Source organism: Miscanthus floridulus, chromosome 5 (genome assembly GCF_019320115.1).
Source record: "Miscanthus floridulus cultivar M001 chromosome 5, ASM1932011v1, whole genome shotgun sequence".
In the NCBI taxonomy this organism is placed as follows: domain Eukaryota; kingdom Viridiplantae; phylum Streptophyta; class Magnoliopsida; order Poales; family Poaceae; genus Miscanthus; species Miscanthus floridulus.
Genome location: NC_089584.1, coordinates 15066188 through 15092707, shown reverse-complemented (window position 1 = coordinate 15092707; position 26520 = coordinate 15066188). Strand labels below are relative to the sequence as shown.

Below are 26520 nucleotides of genomic sequence, written 5' to 3'. Positions count from 1 at the left end.
TGAATTCATTTGAACTTTGAATCAAGATCAATCATCACAAAATTAGATATGCAGCAGCATGTATGCATCAAGAAGTTTCTAACCTTATATTTAATTTTAATTCCACAAAATTTATTATTTTCCTATATTTTAATGCACACATACTTGCATAAATAAATCATATTTACTAATTTTAAAAGAATGTAATTTTTAGGGTGTTACAAATAATATAGCTGCAATTTTTGCCCTAAATATGAACTGGTTTTACCTTTATATGATGTTGCTGGGTTTTGTTTCAGAAAAACAATCATATTGTTCCGTAATTCCTTTAGACCTTAATGACATATATTCCAAAGCCTAAGTACCGTACTCCTGTTGAAGCAATTAAAAAAAATGTGTACCCAGTGCAGAGAGCTCCCGCTTTGTGCGGGGTCAGGGGAAGGGTGTTAGTGGCAAGCCTTACCCTCGCCTGTGCAATGCGAGAAGACCGCGACTCGAACCCGGGACCTTCCGGTCACAGGCGGTAAGACTCTACCGCTTGCACCAGGCCCGCCCTTCCTGTTGAAGCAATTAAAACTGCTGCAAAAGCACATGTTAGTGGTGCAATGAAGAAACAATCTATTATTAAGGATAGAGCAAAACATCTGACAAAGGAGCATAAATAGAGAAAATGATCAAAGTAAACAGAAGTCATAAATCAACAACCAGGATTTGCCGCTTGATCTCCTATCTTAAAAAAAGGCCACCAACAGAGGAACAAGATGCAACACTACGCCAATTCCAACAGGAACCAAACACAAAGTGGAGGATGTACCTGTTACTTCCAGTGAGGAGTGGTTGCCTGCAGGAGATCAAGTCTCCAGGAATGCCATAAGGAAATCCATGTATAGGAAATTAGTAGGGTGAAACCGGAGGTAGCAGTTTTCAATATTGATGTCTCATGTATAGATGCAAGCCTATGGAAAAATAGAAAATCACTGCCAGGATTAGCATATGGTACATATAATGCTCATTTCATAGTATCTTTCAGGTTCAGGTCATAGTAACAAATGGATGCACGAAAATGGAAGCTTAACCATAGATGAACACCCTCTAAAGGGAGGTCTAGAATTGTTAGTTGAACCATTTTCAAGGTCACGGTTCCACTGAGATCTACATCGGTGACTCTCAAACACTCATTTATAATCTTTCTGCATATATGGGTCCTATTGGAATTAGTTGCATAAGTACATATACATTTTCCCTCATGCACTCTAAATTCCTTTATGAAACATCTAAGAAATTATGCCTATTATTAACTGGGAATAAAAAAATTCTGCATTCAGCAACCAAACACTTGTGTTGAATGAAATTCTGGAACAATGTGAGCATTTGAGATAGATTGATTGTATATAGCTCAAACAACATATAAGAAATTCCCCGCTAAATTCTCCCAGAGGGAAAACACCCACGAGCTCATCATATAGCTCACCTGGGTGACAGCTAAATCCTAGAAGTGCAGTAAGAAAGATCCTTTTTCCAAAATTAGAAGTGAAGAAAGTAAAATTCATGGAATCATGCATGCATAATAAATTAATAATAGTGCATCGACCTGTTAGTAAGTGGAAATCATTGGAAATTCTTAGACACTCACTAACCGCCACTCGACATCAGCAGTGATCTGCTACTCCAAGCCACCGACGCCTATCGGGTGCCATCACCGTGGCGACCCGACATCGACAGCAATCTGCTTCTTCTTCCCTCGCCGCCTCCCTCGCGTTCTGCTTCTCGGTCTGACGACACCCTGTGTCGGTGTTTTGAACAAACACCGGCTAGTAAATTTATAATTGTTGCGCGTTAGGCCCGGATGGTGCACTAAAGGACACAAGGTTTATACTGGTTCGGGCTGAATGTCCCTACGTCCAGTCTGCTGCTGCTCGTGTTATCAGTACCGAAAAAAGTTTATAGTAGGGGGTACAAACGGTCGAGAGAGGGAAATGTCCTAAGTCTCTGATGGAATGGTCGAAAGGACGCCAAGAGCTCGGTCGCTGCTTGGCTGTATGCGTGATATGTTGTGTGTTGTCGAATCGTATCGATCGATCTCTCTGTGAGTTGATCCGTCCCCTTAGCGGGGTGTCCTGCCCTCCCTTTTATAGACCAAGGGGGAGCAGGGGTTACATGTTGGAGAAAGGAGAAAAACCAGAGGCCAAGAAGCCCCTCCGAAGGCGTTGGGTCTTCCTTTTCCTCTGAGCTAGCTTCGCTGACACGGCCAGACAGTGTTAGGGATTGGCACGTTTGCCGGGCGCCTATGTGCTGACGATGCCACACTCTTACTTGATCAGCAAGAGGTCACGTCCTGTCCCGCCCGCCCCCCGAGTGGCGTGTCGGACAGGGGTGTTGACCTATAGCGCTGTGGGGAGCGGACGGCGCGGTGACTTCATGTTTGTCACTATAGAGGACACGAGTCTCTTCTTAGACCGTAGTGGTTGTCGTATGTTTATGTCAGGTTCCACGCTCGAGGGCTGAAGACAGCGCCTACAACACTATTCGAACTCTGCCATGCTCGGAATGGTCTAAAGCGCCCGTCCCGTCGTACCCTGACGGTACTTTCTTGCAGCAGTGCAGGGCATGGTCCTTGGTACTGCATTTGACTCGAATGTCCTGCCGTACCCTGTGCTTGTCATCATGAAGGAGCAGGGTGTAGTCGTCGGGCGAGGCGGAGTCTGCCCTCGGCCGTCGGGCGAGGCGGAGCCCATCCTCAGCCGTCGGGCGAGGTGGGGCCTGCCCTCGAACATCGGGCGAGGCGGAGACAGCCCTCGGGGATCTAGCGAGGCGGAGCCAACCCTTAGCCATCAGGCGAGGCGGAGCCTAGCCCTCAGAAGTCGGGCAAGGCGGGGCCCGCCCTCGGACGTCAGGCGAGGCAGAGCCTAGCCCTCGGAGTTCGGGCGAGGCGGGGCCCACCCTCGAACGTCGGGCGAGGCGGAGTCTGCCCTTAGTCGTTGGGCGAGGCGGAGCCTAGCCCTCGGAGGTTGGGTGAGGTAGAACCAGTCTTCCGTCGTTCGGACAAGAAGCGCAGTAGCGTTCTCGTCTGACCAGAAGTGTCAATGTTTGATGGTCGTTAGTTCCACCTCATTGGGTACCCTGGTATTAGGTCCCCAACACCCTGTCGCCGTGGACACCCGACATCGACAACAATCTGCTTCCCCTACCCTCGCCGCCTCCCACACGATCTACTTCTCTAGATGGGCATAGATCACAATTAGTTGCACACACTAGAACATTGGACACTCTAAATATACAAGGACTAGCAGTACCAAGAGGCCATTATAAATGAATTACCAGCGAGCACTAGCAGCACGAGAAACATATAAAACAAGCACTGGCAGCACGAGAAATAGATAAAACAACGAATTGGGAACAAGCAGGATCGAGATTGCAGGGTAGAGGCTTTTACCTGTATGCCATTATAAAAGTTTGTAATTACTTATAAGCCATTAAAAAGTTTGAGTGGCCACAGGTGCCATTGATCAGAACTTTTTTACCCTCGATGCCATTCCCGTCACATTCTGTTAGTTTTCAATGGTTTGACCATCCTGACATGTGGGTCCGGCTAGTTAAAATGTATAGAGCTCGACGGCTCCTTTGCAGCGGGTGGCGAGCAGCCGAGTCACGTAGGACGCTGTGGGCACGTGGCTTCAAGGTTGTCTTCTTCCATGGCTTCACCGGACACCAGCTCCCGCGTCGACACCAGCTCCCATGACTACCGCACCGTACCCCTCCGCAGGGAGGCGCCCGCGCTTGTGTCATCCTCGGGTCGGACGTCGTGCTCTGCTCGGGCTCCTGCTCGGAGAACGCCTTTACCATGGTGCCGCAGGACCTCCGTGGCCGCATAGGTGCCTTTGCCAAGAGGATCAGCCCCGGCGTCTACGTCTGCGACGACAGCACCTGGCGCGTGCACCGATGCAGCTTCACGGTGTAGTCGCAGTAGTTCTACGGGCGCTCCGGTGGGATGTGCGACGCCCTCGGTGACAATTCGCCGTGGACACCCTTCCCTACCCCCATCGTCAGCCTCCGCCGTCGGCGTCGTCATCGAGTAGGCGCATGTTCAAGGCTTGGATCACGTTTCTCGGGGTGGTGATGCACTGATGCTGGAGTCGCTGATGGGGCGGCGCGCCATCTTCAAGGATGCAGAGAGCGGGAGCCCCACGACCGCTTCTGCACGCTACGTAGCCTCGGCTGCTCCACCGCCACGGCGCGCACATGCCGCTGCTGGTGCTGCTTTCGGGCGATGACTTCGATCTCTTTGGTGGAGCTGTTCCATTTTTTTGAATTTAAGGAGCTATTGCATTGATGATGAAGAAGTTGTTGACGAACGCGTCGTCTCTACGGCTGGACGGACGGCTTGCACAGGTGCATGTATGCCTTCCTGGTGACTGAAGAAGCTTACTGCTGCTATTTGCATATACGTGTACATACTTCTATTAGCTTGTCGGATACACATATGCAACTTGCTGGTACACCTAACGTACGTAGGCGATTAGTTCATGCATCCTGCCTCTTTTCTTTATAGGGCAAATACGTGAATGTTTATGCATTCTGGTTACTAGCTAGCTTCCTGCTAACACTATTTAAGTAAACACTGAAAAAAAATATTGTGATGTATTTCTCATTTTTGTCCCTTAGCTACAATTTATTGTTGTGATGCCTTATGCTTCATCTGGTAAATACAAGTACTAGCTTTTGAGGATGATGGTCACGACGCTCCTCGTCCGACCGAAAACGCTCTCCTCCATAGTCAGTTTGGCGCCAAAACACTCATCCAGAAAGTGGCACAGGAGGAAAATGAAACTTCAGCTTCCTTCTCTAGTCTAAGGGCATTTAATTCTTTTCGTAGCTCCGTTTGACACCGTTAGCACCCAATATAGAAGGAATGGTGTGAAGAGCAAAAAAAAAGTTTACCAGTGGCACCAGTGATCGCTCAAACTTTTTAATGGCTTATGCGTAATTACAAACTTTTATAATGGCATACATGTAAAAGCCTCTACTAACTATCAGAATAACTAGAAATAGCGGCTACTAACTATCACAAATGAATTAAATAAAACTTCCGGATTCCAGACCAGCTTCATTAACCAACACAAAAACTAGCAGTGAACAAATTAAACTACGTAATGGCAGCGCATTATGACTTTGGGAGGAAGGAGAAGCCATACCTTGAAGTGAGGGTGTTGGGTGTGGCGACGTGGGGATCTGGCGTCGTGGCGGCTGCAGCACCTTGGGGCTCTGCCTCTGCCGAGGTACGCATATGCGAGAGGGGATGAGGTCGGGGTGGATTGCTTGCTCCGCCTGGTTCCATGTTGGCGGCCTCCTGCCCACCAGGCCTTCTACCTAAGACCCCGTCCGTGCATCGTGGCCCGCGGCAACGGATTTTGCAGCTGAGAAAGTGTTGGTCGAGCACCTGCGCGAGGGGGCGGTGGTGCGAGCACGACGGGGAGGGTGGCGCTGGGAGCACGGCGGAGAGGGTGGCCGCCGCCGTGGAGGTGGTGGGATCCGGTGGCTCGGAGTTAGGCGCCAGCTGCTCTGCTACTGGCACTGTCGTGGCAGATCCGGTTCCTCGGCCCCTTTGCCGAGGAGCTCTAGGAGGCACGCCGGGGGACCGAGGCGGAGGAGGAGGAGCAGGAGCGGCGGGACGACTCGCTGTTGCTGCAGGTGTTGGCTGGAGCAGTGGGCGGTAGGCCCCAGCCATGGGAGCTTTTTTTTGAAAGGCCCAGCCATGGAGATGGCCGTGTGGAGCAGGAGAGAAGTCGTGTGTCGGCAGGAGAAAGAAGAACGAAGGGATTGGAGGCAGGGGTAAAACGGGAATGAAATATTTAGTGGATTATAAATAGTAATAATTAAATAAATAAGGAAGAAATGAGGAGTATGGCAATCTAGCGTGGGTATCCAGTTTGATAATGACATTCTAGCGAATTTCATTTGTGGGATGGCAAATAGGCAAAGCCCAAGTTTGATAATGGCAAAATTCCAATTATCTCGCTTAGAAGCTGGATTTATCGCCGCGGCAGACAGAGGTGGAGACGTGAAGGTGAAAAGAGACATGCGAGAAGAGCAAAGTCGGAAAGGGGTCGGAGTCGGAGATGGGGAAGAGTGGAACCATGGAGAACAGAGGAGACAATCGGTATGTTCGTTGGTTGGTTTCTGGGATGATAAGCTCAGCTGGTGCTGGTTTGTTGTGAGAGGAGAACACTGTTGGCTGGTTGATAAGCCCTGACTGAAACCAACAAGCGAACAAGCTGGATGTTGATTTATTTTATTTAACATTTAACACATAGAGTCCACTGTATGGTCTCTATGATCATAAAAAGAGTCATCGAACTATATATAATCAATCTTGTTTTATAAGCTTCACTTATGATTCATCTTTTTATGTTTTATAGTTATTCTTGTATATGTATCGATGCTTTGTAATGTAAGCAAATGAATTAATTACTACTTCTTTTTGACTTTTATATTATTACAAATCACATGGTCAGCTTATACAAGTGGTTGATCCTAAAGAACATATTTTTTTTAAGATATCAACATTACGTTAACTTTAAAAATTAATAAACAACTTATATGCAGGATATTTCTAACTATAGCTTCAGTCATCTGCATGCATCAGCTACAATAAGTCAGACGCCACATCTTGGACTTGAAAATCTTCTGAATCATCTTTAATTTGTAACAAGCTGCAGCTTGGTATCCGTGCAAAGCATGTTCTCCTGGTCGAACTATTGAGAGATTAAATTCTTAATTGTATAATATATTATAAAACATATATTGCAAAATACAAATTTGTTACGATTAAGGTGAATGCTCTTGTGTTATGATTTGAAGTTATATTTTAACTATCTATCTTTCTTAAAGATTTATACAATATTGATGTTCCAAACACCACGATTGCAGTATCTAATGTAGGTAACAGTAAAACACACGCTCATACACATGTTATCGTGGTATTATGTGTTTTCGTTGCAACGCACGGGCATTTACCTAGCGAAACAGAGTAAATGGGAAATGATGCCGTGTCGGCGTGTCCAAAGCAACGGCGATTAAATGGTACAGTAATAATAAATCGGTTTTCATTGGTGAAAAGAAATGCTAACCCATTCGGGGGCCCGCAAGCGGCAGGGCCCATCAGCCTTTGCTGCTGCCAGCCAACAGAGTGCGGTGGGCCGGCGGCCTTGCCATGTGAGGAACGGAAAGGAAACCTGGCCCACCTGCCCTTCCTCTCCATTCGAGTCCTTCCTCTGACCAGAGATACCTCCATCTTCTCGTCCACGCCAGTGGCAGTCCTCGCAATTTACCTAAACAAGGCCGCCATGCTCCTCCGTCGGAAGCACCGTCCACGTCGGTGAAATTTTTTTCGACCGTGCGATCGCGGCCTCAACGGTCATGATTTCGTTAATCAGCTTTTCCGTCCACGTCGGTGAAATTTTTTTCGACCGTGCGATGGCGGCCTCAACGGTCATGATTTCGTTAATCAGCTTTTGTTTTTACTTGACCTCTTCGTTTCCAGCTTCTTACCACGGGTCGCTAAGAATCCGTTGCCTTCTGATGTCCTCGGGCTCCATTGTGAAGTGCATCGGTTTCTCCCCGATCGGGTTTCTTCCCCTGAGTTTTCGGTTGTCTTCGAGCTGCAGGGTCAGTCCTCGTCCTTGTCGGCCCGATCACTTTCCTCGCTCTTTTTCTCCTACTTCTTCCTCCATGGCCCGCTCCTCTGTTGCCGCCGTCGTCGTCGGAGGTCTTCATCTTCCTCTTTGTTTCTCCTACTTCTTCCTCCACGGCCCGCTCCTCTGTTGCCGCCGTCGTCGTCGGAGGTCTTCGTCTTCCTCTTTGTTCTTACTAGGGTTTCGCGTCGCGCCTCCTTTCTGCGCCGGCGGCGGTCGTCTTCTTCGTCTTTGTTCTTCCTACGATTGCGCGTCGCAACTCCTGTCTGCGCCGGGGTTCCTGCTTGCGTTCCTCCTCCGGGTGCGCCGCGCGTGGCGGATTCGGGAGGGGGGCAGGGGGGAAGAGGGGTTGGAAAGGGGGGAAAGGTGGACGCTCTCAGGGACAACACCGCTGTTTGCTCCTACCTCGCCTGCTACGCTGACCTTGCCTAATTTCGTGCGTACGTTCTCGCCTCTGTCGCGCTCGATCCCCTCTAGCCTAATGCGGGTTGTGTATATCTATTATGCTATGTTTGCTTATAGATAGATCTGTTGCTTTGCCTGGTTCTGATGGCTTGGTCTCAAAACTCTTGGACGCAGGTTCGCATCGTTGTTGTTCAAAGGTGTCGTTGGCCCAACATTGCTGCCATTGTTGTTCCTGGTGCTCAATTGGATATCTGCCTAGCTGAGATACGCTCTTATTGGACTATCTTCGCTTCCAGGTACTACATGCTTTGTTCAGTATATATGTTTCTTTGTTTTCTCATTGTTTGTGCTATGTTATGAAACTGATATTCCTTTGCTCTTCTTGGCCGTTTGCAAAATTGTTCAAAGGACGCGTATGGTTGTTGGAACTGTTCGAAGATCGGTTGTTGTCTTTTATTTGCCAAAAAAAAGGGTCTTGCAAACTGATTTCAAAACTATCTTCTGGTTTTAAATGGCCCTACATATTTGTGCCTAGCAGATAGAGGCGGCAACCAAAAAAGTGTGGCCAGATTTGGACTACTGCTTTCGCTCGGTGTGTTAGATATGTTTTTTATCAATTTGTCCTACGTAGCTATGTTGCAAGAGGTTGCTCACCGGTGCTGCCTACCTTATGTATCCTATATACATGAGGTGGTACAGGATGGGAAAGATATATACGGTATAGAGGTTGAATTGACCCCCGGTATGGTCCAGGGACCCTCAACAACACTCTTTTTCTGGGCTAACCCTGCTGTGGATCCTGCCGTGGCCTACGAAGTAGCAGCATTGCAGGCTCTTGTAGTTCTACAGGGGATATATGGATTTGTTCTTCTTGATTATAGTGTCCATGGCCTTCAATTATATAGGGATCTAGCTCGCCATCTATTCTGCATTGCAAATAGAGGAGCTCAGCTTGCTAGGTTGGTCGTGGTAGCGCCCAGCCACGAGGTTAGACCGTTGTCGGCTGTTACGGCGTTCGCGCAGCAGGTGTTAGATGAACTCATCGTGCTGTCGCGCGATTGAGTGTCAGCATGTTTGTAGGGTTACAATTTCTTTTCCGGCTTTATGTATTCTTTCGTGCTTCCATTGTACGCGTCGCACTATTAATTATAAGAATGTTAAATGAGGTGACTTCAGTTACACCTCATTCAGCATCGGTCTGTTTATACATCCATATTGTACTTCTCATCTTCATGTAATTGTTTTGGGTTTCTTACACATTGTACACTGAGCTTCCAGTTTTCCTCTTCGTATAATCGTTTTGGCTCTTAGCGTGCTTCTACCGCTCTTACTGCATGAATACAGCCTGCCTATACATCTAGATTTGTGCATGTGCCTGAACTTGCCTGTTTCATATATTAATGTGTTTGCCTTGTCCATTACTCATGCCGATCATATTCGCTACATTACGCTCTTATAGAACCAACTAGAACAGCAACAAAATGCACGGCAAGGAATCCATTACGCCAGCTCTCTGGTACTATCAGCTTGTTTGTGTGCTGTTTCTCGGGATTATCTAGTGCATGTTAACAGACTCATGCGTATCGTATTCGGTTCATTAAACTGTTATAGAATCAGGTACAGCACAAACAAAAGGTGCATCAAAGAATGCGTTATAGCAGTTCTCTGCTACTATCAGATTGTTTGAGCGCTGTTATTCTGGGTTATCCAATGTATGTTGGAGGTCCATAAACACCACATACTATTTTTTCCAAATGTTTTTTCCCAAAAAAAAATGGTTTCATTGTTTTATGTCCATGGTAAGACGCACAACCTTCATCGTCTATGGAATACCAAACTGGTATGCCTGCTCAGCAACCACGTATGTAAACTGTGCTCTATTTTGCTTACATATCTATGTTTTCAGTGACCGCTGCTATATTCAGTGGCCTCACTATTTTGCTGTATTACGCTATCTAACAGTGGCTACCTATATTACTCAGTGGATGCTTCGGTGGATATATGCGCCTCTGTTGCTGCCACAGCGAGGTCCCGCCGTACAAGACCACATATGTAGCCTACTGTGTATAGTCCCATATGAGGCAAGAATATTGTATGAATTTTCTTCTTATCTATTCTGTCCTTCGACCAGGAAATAACTCCTCATGTCCCATTCAAAGTCCTGATCCAGCGCAGTGTAGACAGAAGAGGAGAAAGCTCCTAAAGCAGCATCGTCGTGTTTGGGGAGGTACTGCAGCAGATCCTATAGCAAATGATGTTCTCATGACTTTGGGCTACAGTAAGGTTCAATCCTATACCCTGTGTACAGGTGCAGCCTCAGCATATAGTGCTAGCTTAGAGTGTGCTCAGTTCGATGATGATTTCGTAGAGGCTCTTAAAGGTAAAGGCCGTAACTTCGTATGCTGCATCTATCTTTTCCATCATCACCGGGCCTACCTACGGGTATCTACCTCATCCATGTTTAACTCTCTCTTACATGTGCATAAACCAGTTTCTTAGCCTGGGAGATCATACCATGGACCACCTGCACAATAGTGTTCTAACTGCAAAGCCGTTTTCTGGAATGCTGAAAGTGTTGGTAAAGAAGCACGCACCTCTTCTGGATCACTTATTTACAACAAGTGCTGTAAAGGAGGCAGAGTTGTTATTCCTCCCTTCCTTCCTAGGCCTGAACCCTTAGCGTCTTTGGCAAGATTTGATGGAGGATCGGTCTCTAACAAGTTTATGAAGAATATAAGACGCTACAATTGTCTTTTTGCATTCACCTCAATGGGAGCCAATATAGATCGAACCATGAATGATGGCAGGGGTCCTCCGGTTTTTAAAATTTGTGGACAGATTCATCACCGCATCGGCTCTTTGATACCTCCACATGATCGCCCTCCAAAATTTATTCAGCTATATGTGTATGATACATCAGCCGAGGTTGAGAACAGAATTGCCTCATTAGACTATGAAGACACAATAGCATCAGATCTAGATCCTACTATTGTACAGTCTTTGGTTAATATGTTGGATGAACATAATTTGTTTGCAAAGCAGTTTAGAATGGCCAGGGACAGATTAGCAGGCAATGAGGCTGAAGATTTTGTCATTCGCATTGTTGATCCAAAAAACGGAGATCCACCTCAGTATAGTTTACCAACTACGGATCAATTGGCCATGCTTGTGGTTGGTGATTTTAGCTGTGAAGAATTTGAGCGGGACATTATTGTGCAGAAGCAGACAGGAGATCTAGATCAAATCTCTGCTTTGCATCCTGCTTTCATGGCGCTTCAGTATCCTCTGTTGTTTCCGTATGCTGAACGTGGTTGGCAGACCGGTATTTTATACACTGGTGCCACTCAGTCAGCACAGAATGCTCATGTAAAGCTAACCATGCAAGATTACTACTGCTACATGTTCCACTATCGAAAAAATGAGCCCAATCCTTATTTATGTTATGGGCCATTGTCAACTCAGGCCAAGGTTGATGCCCGAGCCTGCGTCGATGAAAACAGACTGAAATATATAGTGCATCATCAGGCTGATATTAGGATGGAAAGTATTCAAGGAATCTGTGATGCTATTAGCAGAGGTTCCCAAGAAGGAAGTGAGGTTGGTAAAATGACAGTTTTACCGGCATCATATACAGGCGGTAGACGTTATATGATACAAAATTATCATGGTGGTATAGCTATCTGCCGAGAATACGGCCCCCCTGATTTCTTCGTTACATTTACATGTAATCCTAAATGGTTAGAGATTTCTGAGGCTATCTTTGAGCCTGGACAGAGGCCAGTTGATAGGAATGATATAATTGTCAGAGTGTTCAACATCAAGTTAGAAGAACTTCTACATGATATTAGATGTGGTAAACCCTTTGGACCTTGCAACGCAGGTATAGTCATCTACATACATCAAAACCATCCTTTCTGTCGACGTCCATTTGTCTACTATCTCTTCCAGATCATAAATATTTCCTATTAAAATGCAGCGCTCCACACTGTAGAGTTCCAGAAACGCGGACTTCCACATGCACACATAATCCTTTGGACTTCAAGAGATACATCTGATCCAACTTCTGCAATGATAGACAAATATGTGTCTGCAGAAGTGCCTGATCCAAGAAATGATCCGCTAGGCTATGCTCTTGTTGCAGAGCACATGATACATGGACCCTGCGGTAAAACCAATCCTAGGTGTCCATGCATGAAGAACAATAAGTGTTCCAAGCATTTTCCCAAACCATACCAGCCTGCAACTACAGTTAGTTCTATTGGCTTTGCTGTGTACAAGAGACCTGAGAACAATCTCTTTGTTTGCAAAGGAGGCCTCCAAATGGATGACAGATGGGTTGTTCCATATAACATGTTCCTCCTTACAAAATATCAGGCACACATCAATGTTGAGTGGTGCAATAAAACTACATTCATCAAGTACCTCTTCAAGTATGTAACCAAAGGAGCCGATTGTAGCAAGGCTTATCTACAGAGAGTGAAGAGAGGCCAGCAGGCGCCGTATGATGATGAAACATAGACTATAAATGAGATAAAAGAATATCTTGATTGTAGATATATCTGTGAGCAAGATACATGTTGGAGAATGTTTGGATATGATATTCATAGACACTATCCAGCAGTAGAAAGAATGCATGTGCATCTTCCAAACGAGAATTTCATAACTTTTAGTGCTAGAGCAAAGATGGATAAGTTAGTATCTACCGAGTTTTTAAAAAGAACAATGTTAACTCAGTGGTTTGTCTGCAACGAGCTTTTCCCTGAAGCTAGAGCATTGACCTATCCTGAGTTTCCTTCCAAATGGATATGGGATCAAAGAGATAGAAGGTGGACAAAGCGGAAACAACAGCATGGTAAGATAGGCTGTCTTCACTATGTACACCCATCAGCTGGGGATCGGTACTATCTTCGCATGTTGCTGCTAACAGTTAAGGGTGCAACAAGCTATGAACATCTCAAATTCCACAACCGAACATATCATCGTACATTCAAAGAGGCGTGCAGGTTCCGCGGCCTTCTTGGTGACGATCAGGAGTGGTACAACGCTTTCGATGAGGCAGCAGCTTGGGCTACTTCACCACAGCTTCGTAGCTTATTTGTAACAATGATGCTGTTCTACGAAGTTGGTGATGAAAACACTTTCTTCGAGAAAATTTGGCACCATCTAGCCGATGATATCATCTACCAGTACAGAGATATGGTTGGTGATCCTAATTATGTGTTGCCTGATTCAGTAGCTAGGGATTACCTTCTGGATGAACTTTCCACTCTTTTTTCTCAGAGTGGCAGGAACATAGCTGATTTCAACTTACCTCCAAAGACACATGCTGAATATCATGTTCAAAACAATCGGCTTGTCGAAGAAGAACTATCATATCCTGCTGATCCATTGATTGACATGAACAATCCAATTGCTTTCCTTAATGAAGATCAGAGAACGCCTTCTATAAAATAGTCCACAGAGTGCAACAGAACGAGCCCGGCTTTTTTTTGTATCAGGATATGGGGGAACTGGTAAAACATATTTATGGAATCGAATAGTAGGCTATCTCAGAGGACACAACAAGATTGTTCTTACTGTGGCATCTTCCGGGGTAGCAGCGCTGCTCTTACCAGGGGGATGGACTACTCATTCAAGATTCAAAATACCTTGCGAAGTAGAGGATGATATGATCTGTGATGTTAGCAGGGGCACCATGCTGTCAGAGCTTATTGAACTTACAAGCCTTATTATTTGGGACGAAGCCCTTATGGCTAATAGAAAATGTTTTGAAGCATTAGACCGCACATTATGTGACATAGAAAAAGTAAAAAAACCTGAGGCTGCAGATATTCCATTTGGTGGTAAGGTTGTCGTGCTGGGAGGGGACCTCAGGTAGATCTTACCTGTAGTTGAAGGAGGTACAAAACAAGACGTCATCAGTGCTGCTATAATCACCTCACGCTTGTGGGCTCATGTAGAGGTGCTCAGCTTAAATCAGAACATGCGATTAGTATGTTCGCCAAATGATGCTTGCCAACAACAGGAGGTCGCCGTGTTCAGCAAATGGATATTAGATATTGGCGAAGGTAAAGCACCCTCCTTTTCAAAGGATGGAGAAGATGAAACAAGCTAGATTACAATACCTGAAGAATTGATCATAGTGCCTGGTGAGGATAAACTTGCAGCCATTGTGCAGTCAGTATATCCTAACTTTGAAACCAGTTACATAGACCCTCTGTACCTTTCTCAAAGGGCCATACTAGCTCCAACAAATGAACTCACACATACAATAAATGAGTACATGGTTCCCTTAGTTCAGGGCAGAGAAAAGGAATATCTCAGTTCGGATACTATCGCCAAGGCCACTGCTCAACATGAGGCATATGATCTTCTATATCCTATTGAGTTCCTTAACTCAATTAATGGTAATAACTTCCCGTAGCATCGAATTGTGCTCAAACGAGGAGTTCCTATAATGCTGTTGCATAATCTCAATCAAAGAGCAGGCCTTTGCAATGGTACAAGGCTGATTGTAACCTCTATAGGAGAATGGACAATTGAGGCAAAAATTATGAATGGGCACCATGCAAATCAAACATTTGCAATTCCACGCATAACTCTGTCTCTCAAAAGTAACAAGTGGCCATTTGTTCTACAGCAACGGCAATATCCTATAAGAGTTTGCTATGCCATGACAATCAATAAAAGTCAGGGACAAACATTATCAACTGTTGGCATCTACCTCCAAAAACTAGTCTTCACACATGGTCAACTCTATGTAGCTGTTTCGCGAGTAACCACAAAACAAGGTCTCAAAATCTACATAGAAGATGATGATGGCAATCCCTCCAATGAGACAAGAAACATTGTATACAAAGAAGTTCTCCAACATCTATCTTAGCTCCTAGATGCAGGATCATTCTATAATTACTTCGTACCTAAAATGGCCTTCATGGCTACATCTCATCAATGACCCCACATTTAGTCCTGCTAATATTTGGTGGTATAGTCTCATGTAGTACACAAATAAAGTTATAGACCAGTGTACATATATGTGTTCAGTTTCAAAAACCATGCCTATGTGCTTTGTCTTACTCAACACTGACCATATGCATCGGTGTACAGTAGCCCAATGTAGTTGTACCTCTCTACGTAAACACCAGGCAATGAAATTGTTACTTTTGGTGCTCATGATTTGCATTACTGGTTCTACAGCTATCGTCACTGTACGTCAATTTATTTGGGTTCTCCTCAAACTATATGTACGCATAAATAGCTTTATAAATTGCTGCTCTGTGTGTGCCAGGTCCATCATGCAGGAACCAGTCTTTCTTGACAAGCTACAAAAAGGACGCCACTCACATGGCATTGTTGTTCGAGTCGTAAGGAAGTGGGTTCAATACGAAAACAATGGATAGGGTTCACCTCAGTACGTTGGGATGGTTGTGGCGGACACAAAGGTACTGGTACCAGTTCTTTAAAAAAATTAGTAATACTATCTTTTTGTTAACCATAAGCAACAGATATTTACAATCAGCAAAAACAGTTCTTCATACACATTGACATGTAATCTAATCAGCTTAATACCTACAATAACAGGGAAATGCCATATATGCTGAAATTTCAGATGACCTCATGGATGGCAAAGCCTATCTTTTCAATGTTGGGAAAGTTTATGTTGTTAAGAAATTTGTCGTCCAGAATGCCAAAAAAAGCTACAGACCAATTGACAAGAACCTCATGATAGACATTACAGACTACACAATAGTTGAGCTTGTTCGGAATCCTCCACACTCAATTCCAGAGTACATTTACAGAATCACTCCATTACGAGCCATTAGACCAGCGCGAGTCGTCTTCAACCTGACAGGTGAGCTATTTTGTCAAATATCATTTCTAGATAGATTTACCTTCGACGTGCTATATAAATCTGCTAACTGACAAAGTTGCATCGATCTTTTTACAAGATGTCCTTGGATATCTCATTAAGTATGAGGCAGCTCACACATTTGTTCCTAAGAACATGGAAAAGGCTAAAACACTCAGAGAAATCTACATTAAGGATTTAGGGTATGTATCACTTGCCCATACGATAACTTAAATAACAGTGGTTCTGTCCTGCTGCCTGAGAATCTACTTTTATGCAGTGAAAATGTTATGAAGATTACCCTATGGGGTGAGCATGCCACAAATTTCAGTATCGACAACATATACGATGCTACAGCTGGTAATCTTATTGTTTGCCTTGTCGTTGGTTGCATACCACGTGAAGATTTCAAAAACAATGGTACAGCCTTCTTTTCCAGATTGGTCTCAACATTTCTGAATATATTTACATATGCATTGGAGACTAACATAGCTTTAAGATACATGCGCTACAAACCATTTTATTCCGTACTACTGCAGATCAAACATGTCTAACTGGAAGCTCAGCTTGCGCTTACTATTTCAACCCTACCATTCCAGACGCCCGTGCTTATCACTCCAGGTATAGCCACATGGAGGTCAACCCAAACAAAAAAATGAAGACACAGACAAACAAAGATGCCTGAACATTTGTACTAATATGCTTTCTATCATCAGGTTCAAAGATACGCCAGTCTACATCGACCAACCTGCACCAGAAGAAGAGGCGGTTCCAATTTCGGTCCAAGACATTCAGCTACCAGAAAAAACTATAGCTGACCTGAACCATATTGATCCCTTCGATGACATGGTAAACAAGAACAAGCCGTAAACTCATCCTCCTAAACAGCATCCTATTACAGATGTTCCAGACGGATTTTATAGCTCTTTTACCAATGCCATATCAAAATTTTTTATCAAATTTGTTAGCGAACCAGGACCGGTTATAGTGTAAAAACTTCTGAATTATTTGCTGCGGTGCAGGAAACAGGACCATATAAAGTTACAGTAACGATTGTGTCTATTACAAACACTGCTAACTGGTGGTACATGTCTTGCAAGCCATGCAAAAAGAGAGCTGATCAACATCTAGATGGTACCTACAGATGCCCAAAGTGTGGAGGCACAACCACAGTTCCTAGGTATCTTTTCAGTAGTTTTATACCATTTCCAATCCGTACATGAACTGAATATTTTCCAACGTATCTACACCTTTCATTATTTATAACTTGTGCAGGTACCTATTATCATTTATTGCAAAAGATGACACAGATGAAGCACGGTTCTTTGCATATGATGATGAAGCGAGCAAAATAATTCAAAAAGAGTGCCAGGCATTGGTGAACCCATTGCATATAAAAGAAGGGTTGCCTCAGGCAATGAACAACATACTTAACAAGACATATGTGTTATCAGTTGATCTTATCGACGATTCGTGCAAAAGTATGCAAAAAAGGCAGTACCAAGTCAAAGCAGTTTTAGACAGGCCACCGAAGCGGCCTTCGCTGAAGATCATGGCAACATCTCCGTATCACCCACCTCACACAACAAGCCCAACACCAATCATTGAGAGTCCAGAGCATTCGGCCGATCTACTTCTGATTGAGCCCGCTGCACAATCTGTAAGCAGATTTTATAGCTTATTTAGCAACACCATTCCAGCTTATTTAGCTGTAGTCAACTCAACAAATTTTTCGTGTTACAGACTCCAGCACCTGGTAGCGAACTAGACCATGAAGCCTCCAAACATGATGTCGACAGGTACATAATAATCCAGCATTCTACATTGAAACTCCGTAATAGATAAATACATATATACTGCTTACAAGCAATGTACATAATCAGTGAACAATTCCATTTTATGTAAGGTCACCAACAACACGGACAGGTGCTCGCAAGAATCTCTTCGGCCACACCGATTCGGCCGAAACTACAGAAAAACAAGAAGAACAGCGTGCCAAAGAACAGCGTCCATCCTCTTCGGAGTCAAAATCAAAGAAGTATGCTTTCCAGAATTTTAACTTACCATCTTCGTATGTCCAAACATGTTGACATACAGACTCTAAACATAGAAACAGAGTATAGTACTGACTGCTTTTTTGCCAGGTAGAAAAAAAAACAAGGAAGATGATGCAGGTAGCCACTCGCAGGAGTGAAGCAGCATCTCTGGTACGCAAGAGGTAACATTCTCCAAACAGCATCTGACTAATATGTACCAATAAACAACCAAAAAGATAAAGTCTTCCTTGCCAACTCTTATCACATAACTGACTTAGTTCTGGACAGAGACATACACAATACATTGTCTCACACCAGTTAGGTTCAAGTACTAAACATTCTTCCTTTATTGTTCCAATTAGGTGCCGCCGCACTATTGCCGACATGTGACAAGCTTTTGCGTCCTACGAAGAACTGCTGTCCAAACAAATAAAACCTATATGTAAATTATCAGAGTACGATACATCGACTTCTGTGTTGCATGCATCAGGCTATGATGCATCAACTTCTATGTACTATTTGTCATGTCTGTGATCTAGACATACCTATGGGAACCACATACTATGGATGTATCAGTTAGAAGTGTCGCTATGAAATCGTGTCGTTCCAGTTGTATATGAAACTATATTTGCCTTCTGTAAATCCTAGATAAATCCTACTAAAATATCGTCAGACTACTGTCACAACTCCGTTTTCTTAGCGTTACCATGCTCCACAGAGAATCTATGTACCACCAAGTGATATCCAGCCAACGAAACTTAGCTATACACAAACCTCGCAAATATACAGAAAATAGATCTATGCTAAAAAATAAACCACCTAAAACAGCACGTAACAACAATAAAAAGCGGCTCCTACAAATACACTAAAAGGCGGTTCCCACGGGCGTGCGAATGCGCGCGCCACCATACTAGTTCCTCCACAACTACAAAGTAATGGTGCGGCATTGCTGTGCCCCTACTATATGTGGTCAGTGTAATTAGAAAAAGATTATTTTTGGTATCGAATAAGTTTAGAGCCTCTCTAAAAGTTCACCTAAAATTAAATCTCTTTTTTTCTTAAATATAAATCCACACTAAATCGTTTTCTCCTAATAAGGTATGGCCTCCCTTGATCCTGATAAATTCCTCTGCTTTACGGCTAATACAAGTCCGAGAAATTAGCTACAGCCTTGCATCTTCTTGCTATTTGGCTCCCTCTGAGTTTTGTTCATGATTGTGTCGCTGTCACTGTATGATGAGATTTTGGCATTGCCATTGTATAACCTATTTAGGATTATGCATAAAAAGTTATGAACTAACTTGATATTGTGAGCAATAATTTATGGGCTATAAAAGCGGTTGGACTTGGTTTAACAAAGATTATGTGTTGCTTAACAATAAAATTAGTGTTTAATGAAAATGGCCTCATATACTACTAATCGGCCCTACTTTTCAGCCATAGGAAGTGTTTTTTTCTCACAACAAATTAGCCCTACAAATCAGCCGCAGCAACAATAAGTCTATTCCAACACGGCCAAAAGCGATGAAATGACCGGTATGTGTTCTTCCATAAGCTTCTTGAGGGAAGCGGAGGTCTGTGCGCTGCTTGGTTAGTTATTCGATGATGTCCGACCGTCGAGGGAACAGAAGGGGCCGGTATGGCGGCGAGACACAGACGCGCTTGATGGAGAGGGTGGGCTGGGGCGGCAACCAGCGATTCTCAGCCGCTGACCGGTGGCTTGGGTCGAGGCATCGAGAAGGGCCCGCGCTAAATGTCTGGCCAACGACGATGTGCTTCTCAACTCGGAAATGGAGCTGAATTGGTTGCTCTAGGTTTGGCATTGGAGGGAAGTTCGCGAGAAAGGGAAGATTAACAGGCAGTTCATGCGAGATCTACCAGGGGGCGTGGGATTTAGCAATTGGACGACGAGCTACCGAGACGTGGTGAGCGATATCCGGAAGTACCTAGATATCCCTAGTTGCTTGATTATATGATGAGGTGGACGGCCCGATGTAATTGAATAATTGAATCGACGGTCAGGAATTCGGGGCGACGTGGCCCAATCCCGTCACTCAGAGATTCGAGGGCGCTGTCAGCTCTCCCAAACCGTCCCCTTGTCATTTTATTCGGATCAGTTAGCCAAAAAAGGCCACCCATGACCCACCATGCATTTCATCGCAAAGCAACACTCGATGTACATGCATATACTATAGTGGAATTTCAAATTCGAAAGCATATCAAAATCCGAAACAGCTGTACATGACAAGTGAGATTTGAATTCGTTGCTAAATATAAAACGGATAGCTTGGTGCGCTAGTAATGTAGTCGTGGGGAATGATTAACTTTGACACGGCCTGCGACCGTGCGTGCATGGTTACTGAGAGCGTGATTGGTTGCTTCGGTGGGGGAGCCGGGATGGAGAGCCGGTTCAGGATGGTGAGATGCATGCTCAAATCGTGTACTCAGTCGTGTTTGGTTATTTTTGTTGTTGGTCCAGTATGAGATGAGATCTTGTTTGGTTGCATGCATGGATGTGAGTTTTGAGTGGATGACACATGAGTCCCTGCGCTATGCCTGAATCAAGTCATCCTGTATGGAGAGAGAAGTGAAAATTGAGAAGACGAAGTCGTGCGGGATGGAGGTGGTCAGATGAATGAAAGGATACAGACAAAATGTGCGAGGAGGGTAACTAAATATGCCGCATGAACAAGGTCAGACATAACGGCTCGATTCTGCCTACCGATCACACCCTGAGTGGATTGGTTGGCGTCATGCATATATGCATCCATGATTCGCAGTCGTCGCGACTCGGCGGTGGCGCTTACGTCTACGCAAATCCTACTCCGTAATCGTAGTCTACTCTATTGATCGTCATTATCATCATCCATCCATCCCCAGCTGATCCAACCAATTATTAGCATCCCCACGAAAAATCAAAGAAAAACAGGTAGGTGCCGATTGAAGATGGACAGGAGCACGTCGCTCCAGCTACGACATTGATTATTGCGAAGCTGACTGCGCAACCTACTTCAAATAAACCACCTAACTGCATTATCTCTTTTCTTTCTTTTTTATTAATTATGACTGAACTCCTAGAAAAAAGATAAGAAAAAAAATACTCCTTTCATTCTCTATTATAAGGCGCAATTTGGAATGACCCGGTTTTTCAAATTACCCTACCACTATTTATGTAGTTTATTTATATTATATTGTTTGACCTTATAATTTTATGATAATTTGATGAGTAAATTGCACCATGGGTACTTAAACTATTGGGGCATTACCATCTAGGTACTCGAACTGAAAAACCTATCACCTGAGTACTTAAACTATGGGGGTATTACCATCTGGGTACTCGAACTAAAAAACCTCCCACTTGGGTACTTAAACTATTGGGCCATATCATCTGGGTACCGTCGCCGCCGCTGCAGAGTGAACAGGAGCGCGGGAAAATAAATTTTGAATCTTTTTCTTTTTCTGAAAATGGATGAATAGTGCTGGAATTTGTTATTTTTGTAAAAAAATAATTAGAGCTCCAAACATTCTAAATTTTTTTTGTGTAGCCTCTATATGATGTACTCTACCTAGAAAAAATATGAAACTTGGAAAATGAATAGTTTTTGTATGTTTAAAAATTACCTCTTTTAATTAATTAATGAACTTCCATAAATTTTATAATTAAAATAAATAAATGTCCAAAAAGAGGCGGCCTACCTGTGCTCGCCTGCTCGCTCGCACACAGGTAGGCCACCTCTTTTTGACATTTATTTATTTTAATTATAAAATTTATGGAAGTTTATTTATTAATTAAAAGAGGTAATTTTTAAACATACAAAAACTATTCATTTTCCAAGTTTCATATTTTTCCTAGGTAGAGTACATCATATAGATGCTACACAAAAATTTTTAGAATGTTTGGAGCTCTAATTATTTTTTTACAAAAATAACAAATTCCAGCACTATTCATCCATTTTCAGAAAAAGAAAAAGATTCAAAATTCATTTTTCCGCGCTCCTGTTCACTCTGCAACGGCGACGACGGTACCCAGATGATATGGCCCAATAGTTTAAGTACCCAAGTGGGAGGTTTTTTAGTTCGAGTACTCAGATGGTAATACCCCCATAGTTTAAGTACCCAGGTGATAGGTTTTTCAGTTCGAGTACCTAGATGGTAATACCCCAATAGTTTAAGTACCCAGGGTGCAATTTACTCATAATTTGATAGTACATTTAATTATAAATATAACAATATTAAGTTTGTATTATATTTTAGTAATTAAAATTATTAGCCTATTTGTTGGTCAAAGATTTTAAAGTTTGAATCTTGATGTACGTGTCCGCCTTAGACCAAACTATCATATATTTATATTTAATAGATTGCAACATATGCATTTTTTTATGAGGTGACAACATATTCTTGAGAAAGTCAAACAATCTCAAGTTAACTAAATATTAAAAAGATTCTAATCTTTATGATGCACAATAAGCATGGTTAGATTAATTATGAAATATATTATTATAATAAACATATTTAAAGACACATATGAAAAGATATTGATATTTATGATACAAAAGCACTTGCTATGTCTAAATTAACATTAGCGAAGAATAGTAACGGGGTCTATCTTTTAGTTATAGGCCAATGAGGGAAAATATTAGGTGTGGAGAAAATCCTATTGATATGGTATTAGTTGCATTGGCCCTAAGAGGATATCTATAGGTATGGGGGAGGAATTTGAAAAATATCTAATCTATATCTATATCTTATTTGGACATGCTTTTCTAGCCAACGGATGTGGTGCCGGCCCTAGGGAGAATTTAGAGATATATCTCTCTCGGGTGGCGAAAATGGAAGGTATAGGTTTGAATAACGCTAGTCTATGGCTCTTGATGTCATATGGAAAACAGTGGGTATGGACAGAAAATCCCATTGATTTGTTATTAATTGCATTGGCTCTTAGTAGACGTTTATAGGTATATGGAGAAGAGACTTAGCGTACAAGCCAAATTCTACTAGCTCTAATCCTATTCTATCTCTAGGATTGTATGGTTATCATTAGAGTTTGTACACATCTTCAATTATTTTTAACCATAGGTATCTTTATTTTCAACAAATACAGGTAATAACATAAATATAAATGATACTGTCCTTTTTCCACCCAAGACAAACATTCGCAATTTGGCATTGGAACGGGAAATGTTGCATCCATATTATCAAAAAACCACCCTGGTAGCCTGCAATGTGTATATTCTTTCTACTGCACCGTCTTCATCCAGCGATATGAAAGGTCCATCATTTTGCGTAACACAAAAATTCTACGGAAAATCCACAGAGTGGTCTTACTTAAGTAATGATGATGTCTAGAACTCTAGGTAGAGTAAAAGATTGAAATTTGAGCAGAATGGACCTTCGACGGAATATTTGAAAATTCACTTTTGGTTAGTGAACAAAGACTAGTGTCCTCAGTGAACTATTTGGAAATTCACTTTCGGTCAGTGAGCAAGACTAGTGTCTGTTATGTCAGGAACAACGGTAGGAATTGCAACTGGAAGTGATTCCGATAGGTATGCAGACATTATTTGGCTGCTGAGACCTAAACCAAAAGAACATCTTCAGAATTGTTTTTATTTTTATTTTTTGTATGTAAACCCATGTTGGCATAATGGCATGCCAGAACTAGTAGCCAAAGTCGATGGTAGTAACAAAGCCGGGGCCCACAGAAAAGTTGATCAAAGCGGTTAATCTTCCTCGCTCTCGTCGACCACTATTTAACAGCCTCCGCGGTTTGCCGGCTTGCCGCTACCACCTTGCACTTTCTTTCACTTCCTCCCTCCCTCGCACCCACCGCCGCGTCGCCCGTGACACCCCGCGGGCCGCGGCCGAGCGCGCGCGCGCCGGCAAGATGAGTTCCACGGCGACCGACGTCCACCCGGCGCTGCGGCCGATCAGGACCACGACACCGGCGCCGGAGCCCGCCGCCTGCTCCTCGGCGGCCTCGTCGTCGTCGACGGCGCCGGCGCCGGACGCCGAGTCGGTGGCGACCTTGCCGTCGGCGGAGAAGAAGCAGCAGCAGGAGCAGGGGGAGGCCGACTCGGAGGCCCAGCAGGAGGAGACGGAGCCCACGACGCCGACGTCGGAGGGCAGCCAGCTGCGGGCGCCGGCCGAGTGCCCGCCGGCGCCGCGGAAGCCGGCGTGGGCGCCTCCGTCGACGCCCGCCGCCAAGCGCAAGTTCCCCTCCTCCGCGGCGCCGTCGGCGCGCCGGGCCTTCTTCCCCGTCGCGCGCGACCTCACCACCGTGTTCCGCGCCCTGCCGCCGCCCAAGAAGCGGATCCGCGCGGGCTGACGGCCCGATCGATGGACAGGGACCGATCCACGCCGCCGTGGCTCAGTTGGAAAGGCCGCCAACTGTGATGTTCTCCCTGGCGTGCAGGACAGGAGCAGGACAGCGGCCGCGATCAACCTCACCGGCGTCGACTCGTGCGGGGCGGTCGCCGGCGGCGGCTCGTGGATCGATCTGGGTGTCCGCCATTGGCCGCGACGACGCCGTCAATAGGTGCTCGGTCATGGCATGGTACAGAGCTCTGGTACAAATTATGTGTTGGTTTATTAATTTTTTCCTCTGCTTTTTTGGGGGAAATTGTAGAATTGGAAAAAAAAGGTGTTATTTATAGGGAGGATGAATGGGAAAAAAATGAAAGTTTGTAAAGACAATTCCCAGAGATTTGTTCATTGTATTTGTTGAACTATAGTCACCTAAAGAAAGAAAAAAAAAAGATCATGGGCTCAGCTCAGTTGTTGCTCTGTACTTGTGTGGTATTTGCTTTATGGTTGCATTGGTTCCTGTGACAATTGCAGCGGAAAAGTTGGTCGGTCGGTAGAACAAACAGAACAGCTCAAGAAGTGTGGCTAAGTCTGGCAGTAGATGGGAGGGAGAAACAATCCTGCAGACATGAAGATCTGCTAGTTTTAACTGCATTCGATCTGGCAGTTGAAGCTTCGTAACCCAGATGTGCATTATTTTGACGCTTGATGGGGATCAAATCTGGAGAATTAGTTGAGATTGTTGTGGTTGTGGATGGATGCGTCCATGGACCGGACGGAGTATAGATGGAAGGTGTGGGAGATGAAGAGACGTGGGTAGAGATGCTGGGGATGTACTTTGGGCTGTTTTGTCCCCAGCACTAGTGACTGGTGTGGTGAGAGGAGATAGATGGGCTGCAGAGAATCTTCTGTTCATGAGAGCAGCAGCATGCATGGGAAATGGCCAACAGGTCAAGACAGCCAGACAGGGTATGGTAGTTTCTTTTTCACGCGTCCCTGGCCCTGGGTGGGGTGGATCATGATCATGGATCGGCCTCTGTCGAGGCCAGTCCTTATTTATGTCTCTGAATTTCCTGTGCTACACCACATGCCTCTGCTGATCACGGTACATTCCTCCTCCTGCTAGCCTGGTAAAGATAAAAGAAGATCAAGTTGGAACTTGTTTTTTCGGTTGACAATGGCAAGCAGAGATCACATTCACAGTGCATGGCCAATGGGAGAGAGGCCGCTTGTCTGCAGAGCAAGGAGTCTCGCATTCACATGCAGCCATGTGGAGCTTTTGGTTGTTGGGACCCATTCCATGGCGACTGGTGAAGTGGTGATCGAGGGACAGAGGTTGGTTGGAGTGGAAGGCTGGTGGAAGCCATGGCCCTGTTTGTCTGGCTAAAAAAACGGCTGATGCTGATTTGTTGTGAGAGAAAAACACTTTTATTTCGCTAAAACGGTACGGCTGATAAGTTCAAGCGAACATGACCTATATATGCGGCATACATGTTAGTTGGGTAGGGTTGAGCCGAAGAGTTCTTTTCTTCCTTCCCTCGCTTCACTTCACATGGGCCGTTGCATCTACGGTTGGAGGCTTCCTGCTCTTGGCAAGCCCTGTTCGGCTTACCCCATATTCGGCTTGTTCGGCTTTTTTTTTTTCAGCCGGAACAGTATTTTTCTCTCACAACAATTCAGCCGGAACAGTATTTTTCAGCCAGTTTCAGCCAAAATTCTGCCAGCCGAACGGGGCATCTGTCTCAAGGAATCGGTCTCAATCCCTACTCCCTAGTTGTTTTTTTAGGAAAGCCATCATGAGAGAGAGAGAGAGAGCGCGCATCTTGTTGCCTCATATGCGGGCGACGCTGGTGGTGTAGGTGTACGCATGTCCGGTGCGGGGCATGTGTGTGGCAGAACCGCCTAATCTAATGCCTTCCAAGAGTGCTTGTCTTCCATTAGACACTAAGCACTCAGGGGCGAACACTAAATTACTCGATTTCGTCGGGCACACCCCAGGGGAGAGCCCGAAAATCCATATTTTTGCCATCAGGATCACAAATGAGAAAATAAGCTTACATCATTCATAACCATTTCTTACGTCACTTTTAATACAACATCAGAGTATAACATTTATTATTATAATAGCGGAATGTGATCATATTATCAGAGTTATGAATAATTTAATTGAACAGCGGAATATAAACATGTGAACAGAGTTACAGCGGAAATAAACATCTATTAATGACATGATGAAGTATTGGTATATAAACTACGA

The 26520-nt window shown here is 44.4% G+C and overlaps 3 protein-coding genes across 3 annotated transcripts; all 3 read left to right on the top strand.

The window, feature by feature from the left end:
* The first annotated feature begins 10868 nt into the window (after positions 1-10868).
* LOC136454287 (uncharacterized) lies at positions 10869-12593 on the top strand. The gene is made up of 2 exons (XM_066454757.1): positions 10869-11955; positions 12052-12593. The coding sequence occupies exons 1-2, from the start codon at positions 10869-10871 to the stop codon at positions 12591-12593; spliced, it is 1629 nt and encodes a 542-aa protein (XP_066310854.1).
* Positions 12594-13770: 1177 nt separating this feature from the next.
* On the top strand, positions 13771-18350 carry LOC136454286 (replication factor A protein 1-like). Its single transcript, XM_066454756.1, has 12 exons — positions 13771-13918; positions 14036-14143; positions 15273-15283; positions 15657-15927; positions 16025-16127; positions 16205-16284; positions 16464-16545; positions 16641-16773; positions 16947-17104; positions 17200-17584; positions 17668-17723; positions 18323-18350. The coding sequence occupies exons 1-12, from the start codon at positions 13771-13773 to the stop codon at positions 18348-18350; spliced, it is 1563 nt and encodes a 520-aa protein (XP_066310853.1).
* Positions 18351-23727: 5377 nt separating this feature from the next.
* LOC136451592 (cyclin-dependent protein kinase inhibitor SMR1-like) lies at positions 23728-24423 on the top strand. The gene has a single exon (XM_066452287.1). It carries the CDS (start codon positions 23845-23847, stop codon positions 24283-24285), a length of 441 nt encoding a protein of 146 aa, XP_066308384.1. The 5' UTR covers positions 23728-23844; the 3' UTR covers positions 24286-24423.
* The last annotated feature ends 2097 nt before the right edge of the window (positions 24424-26520 follow it).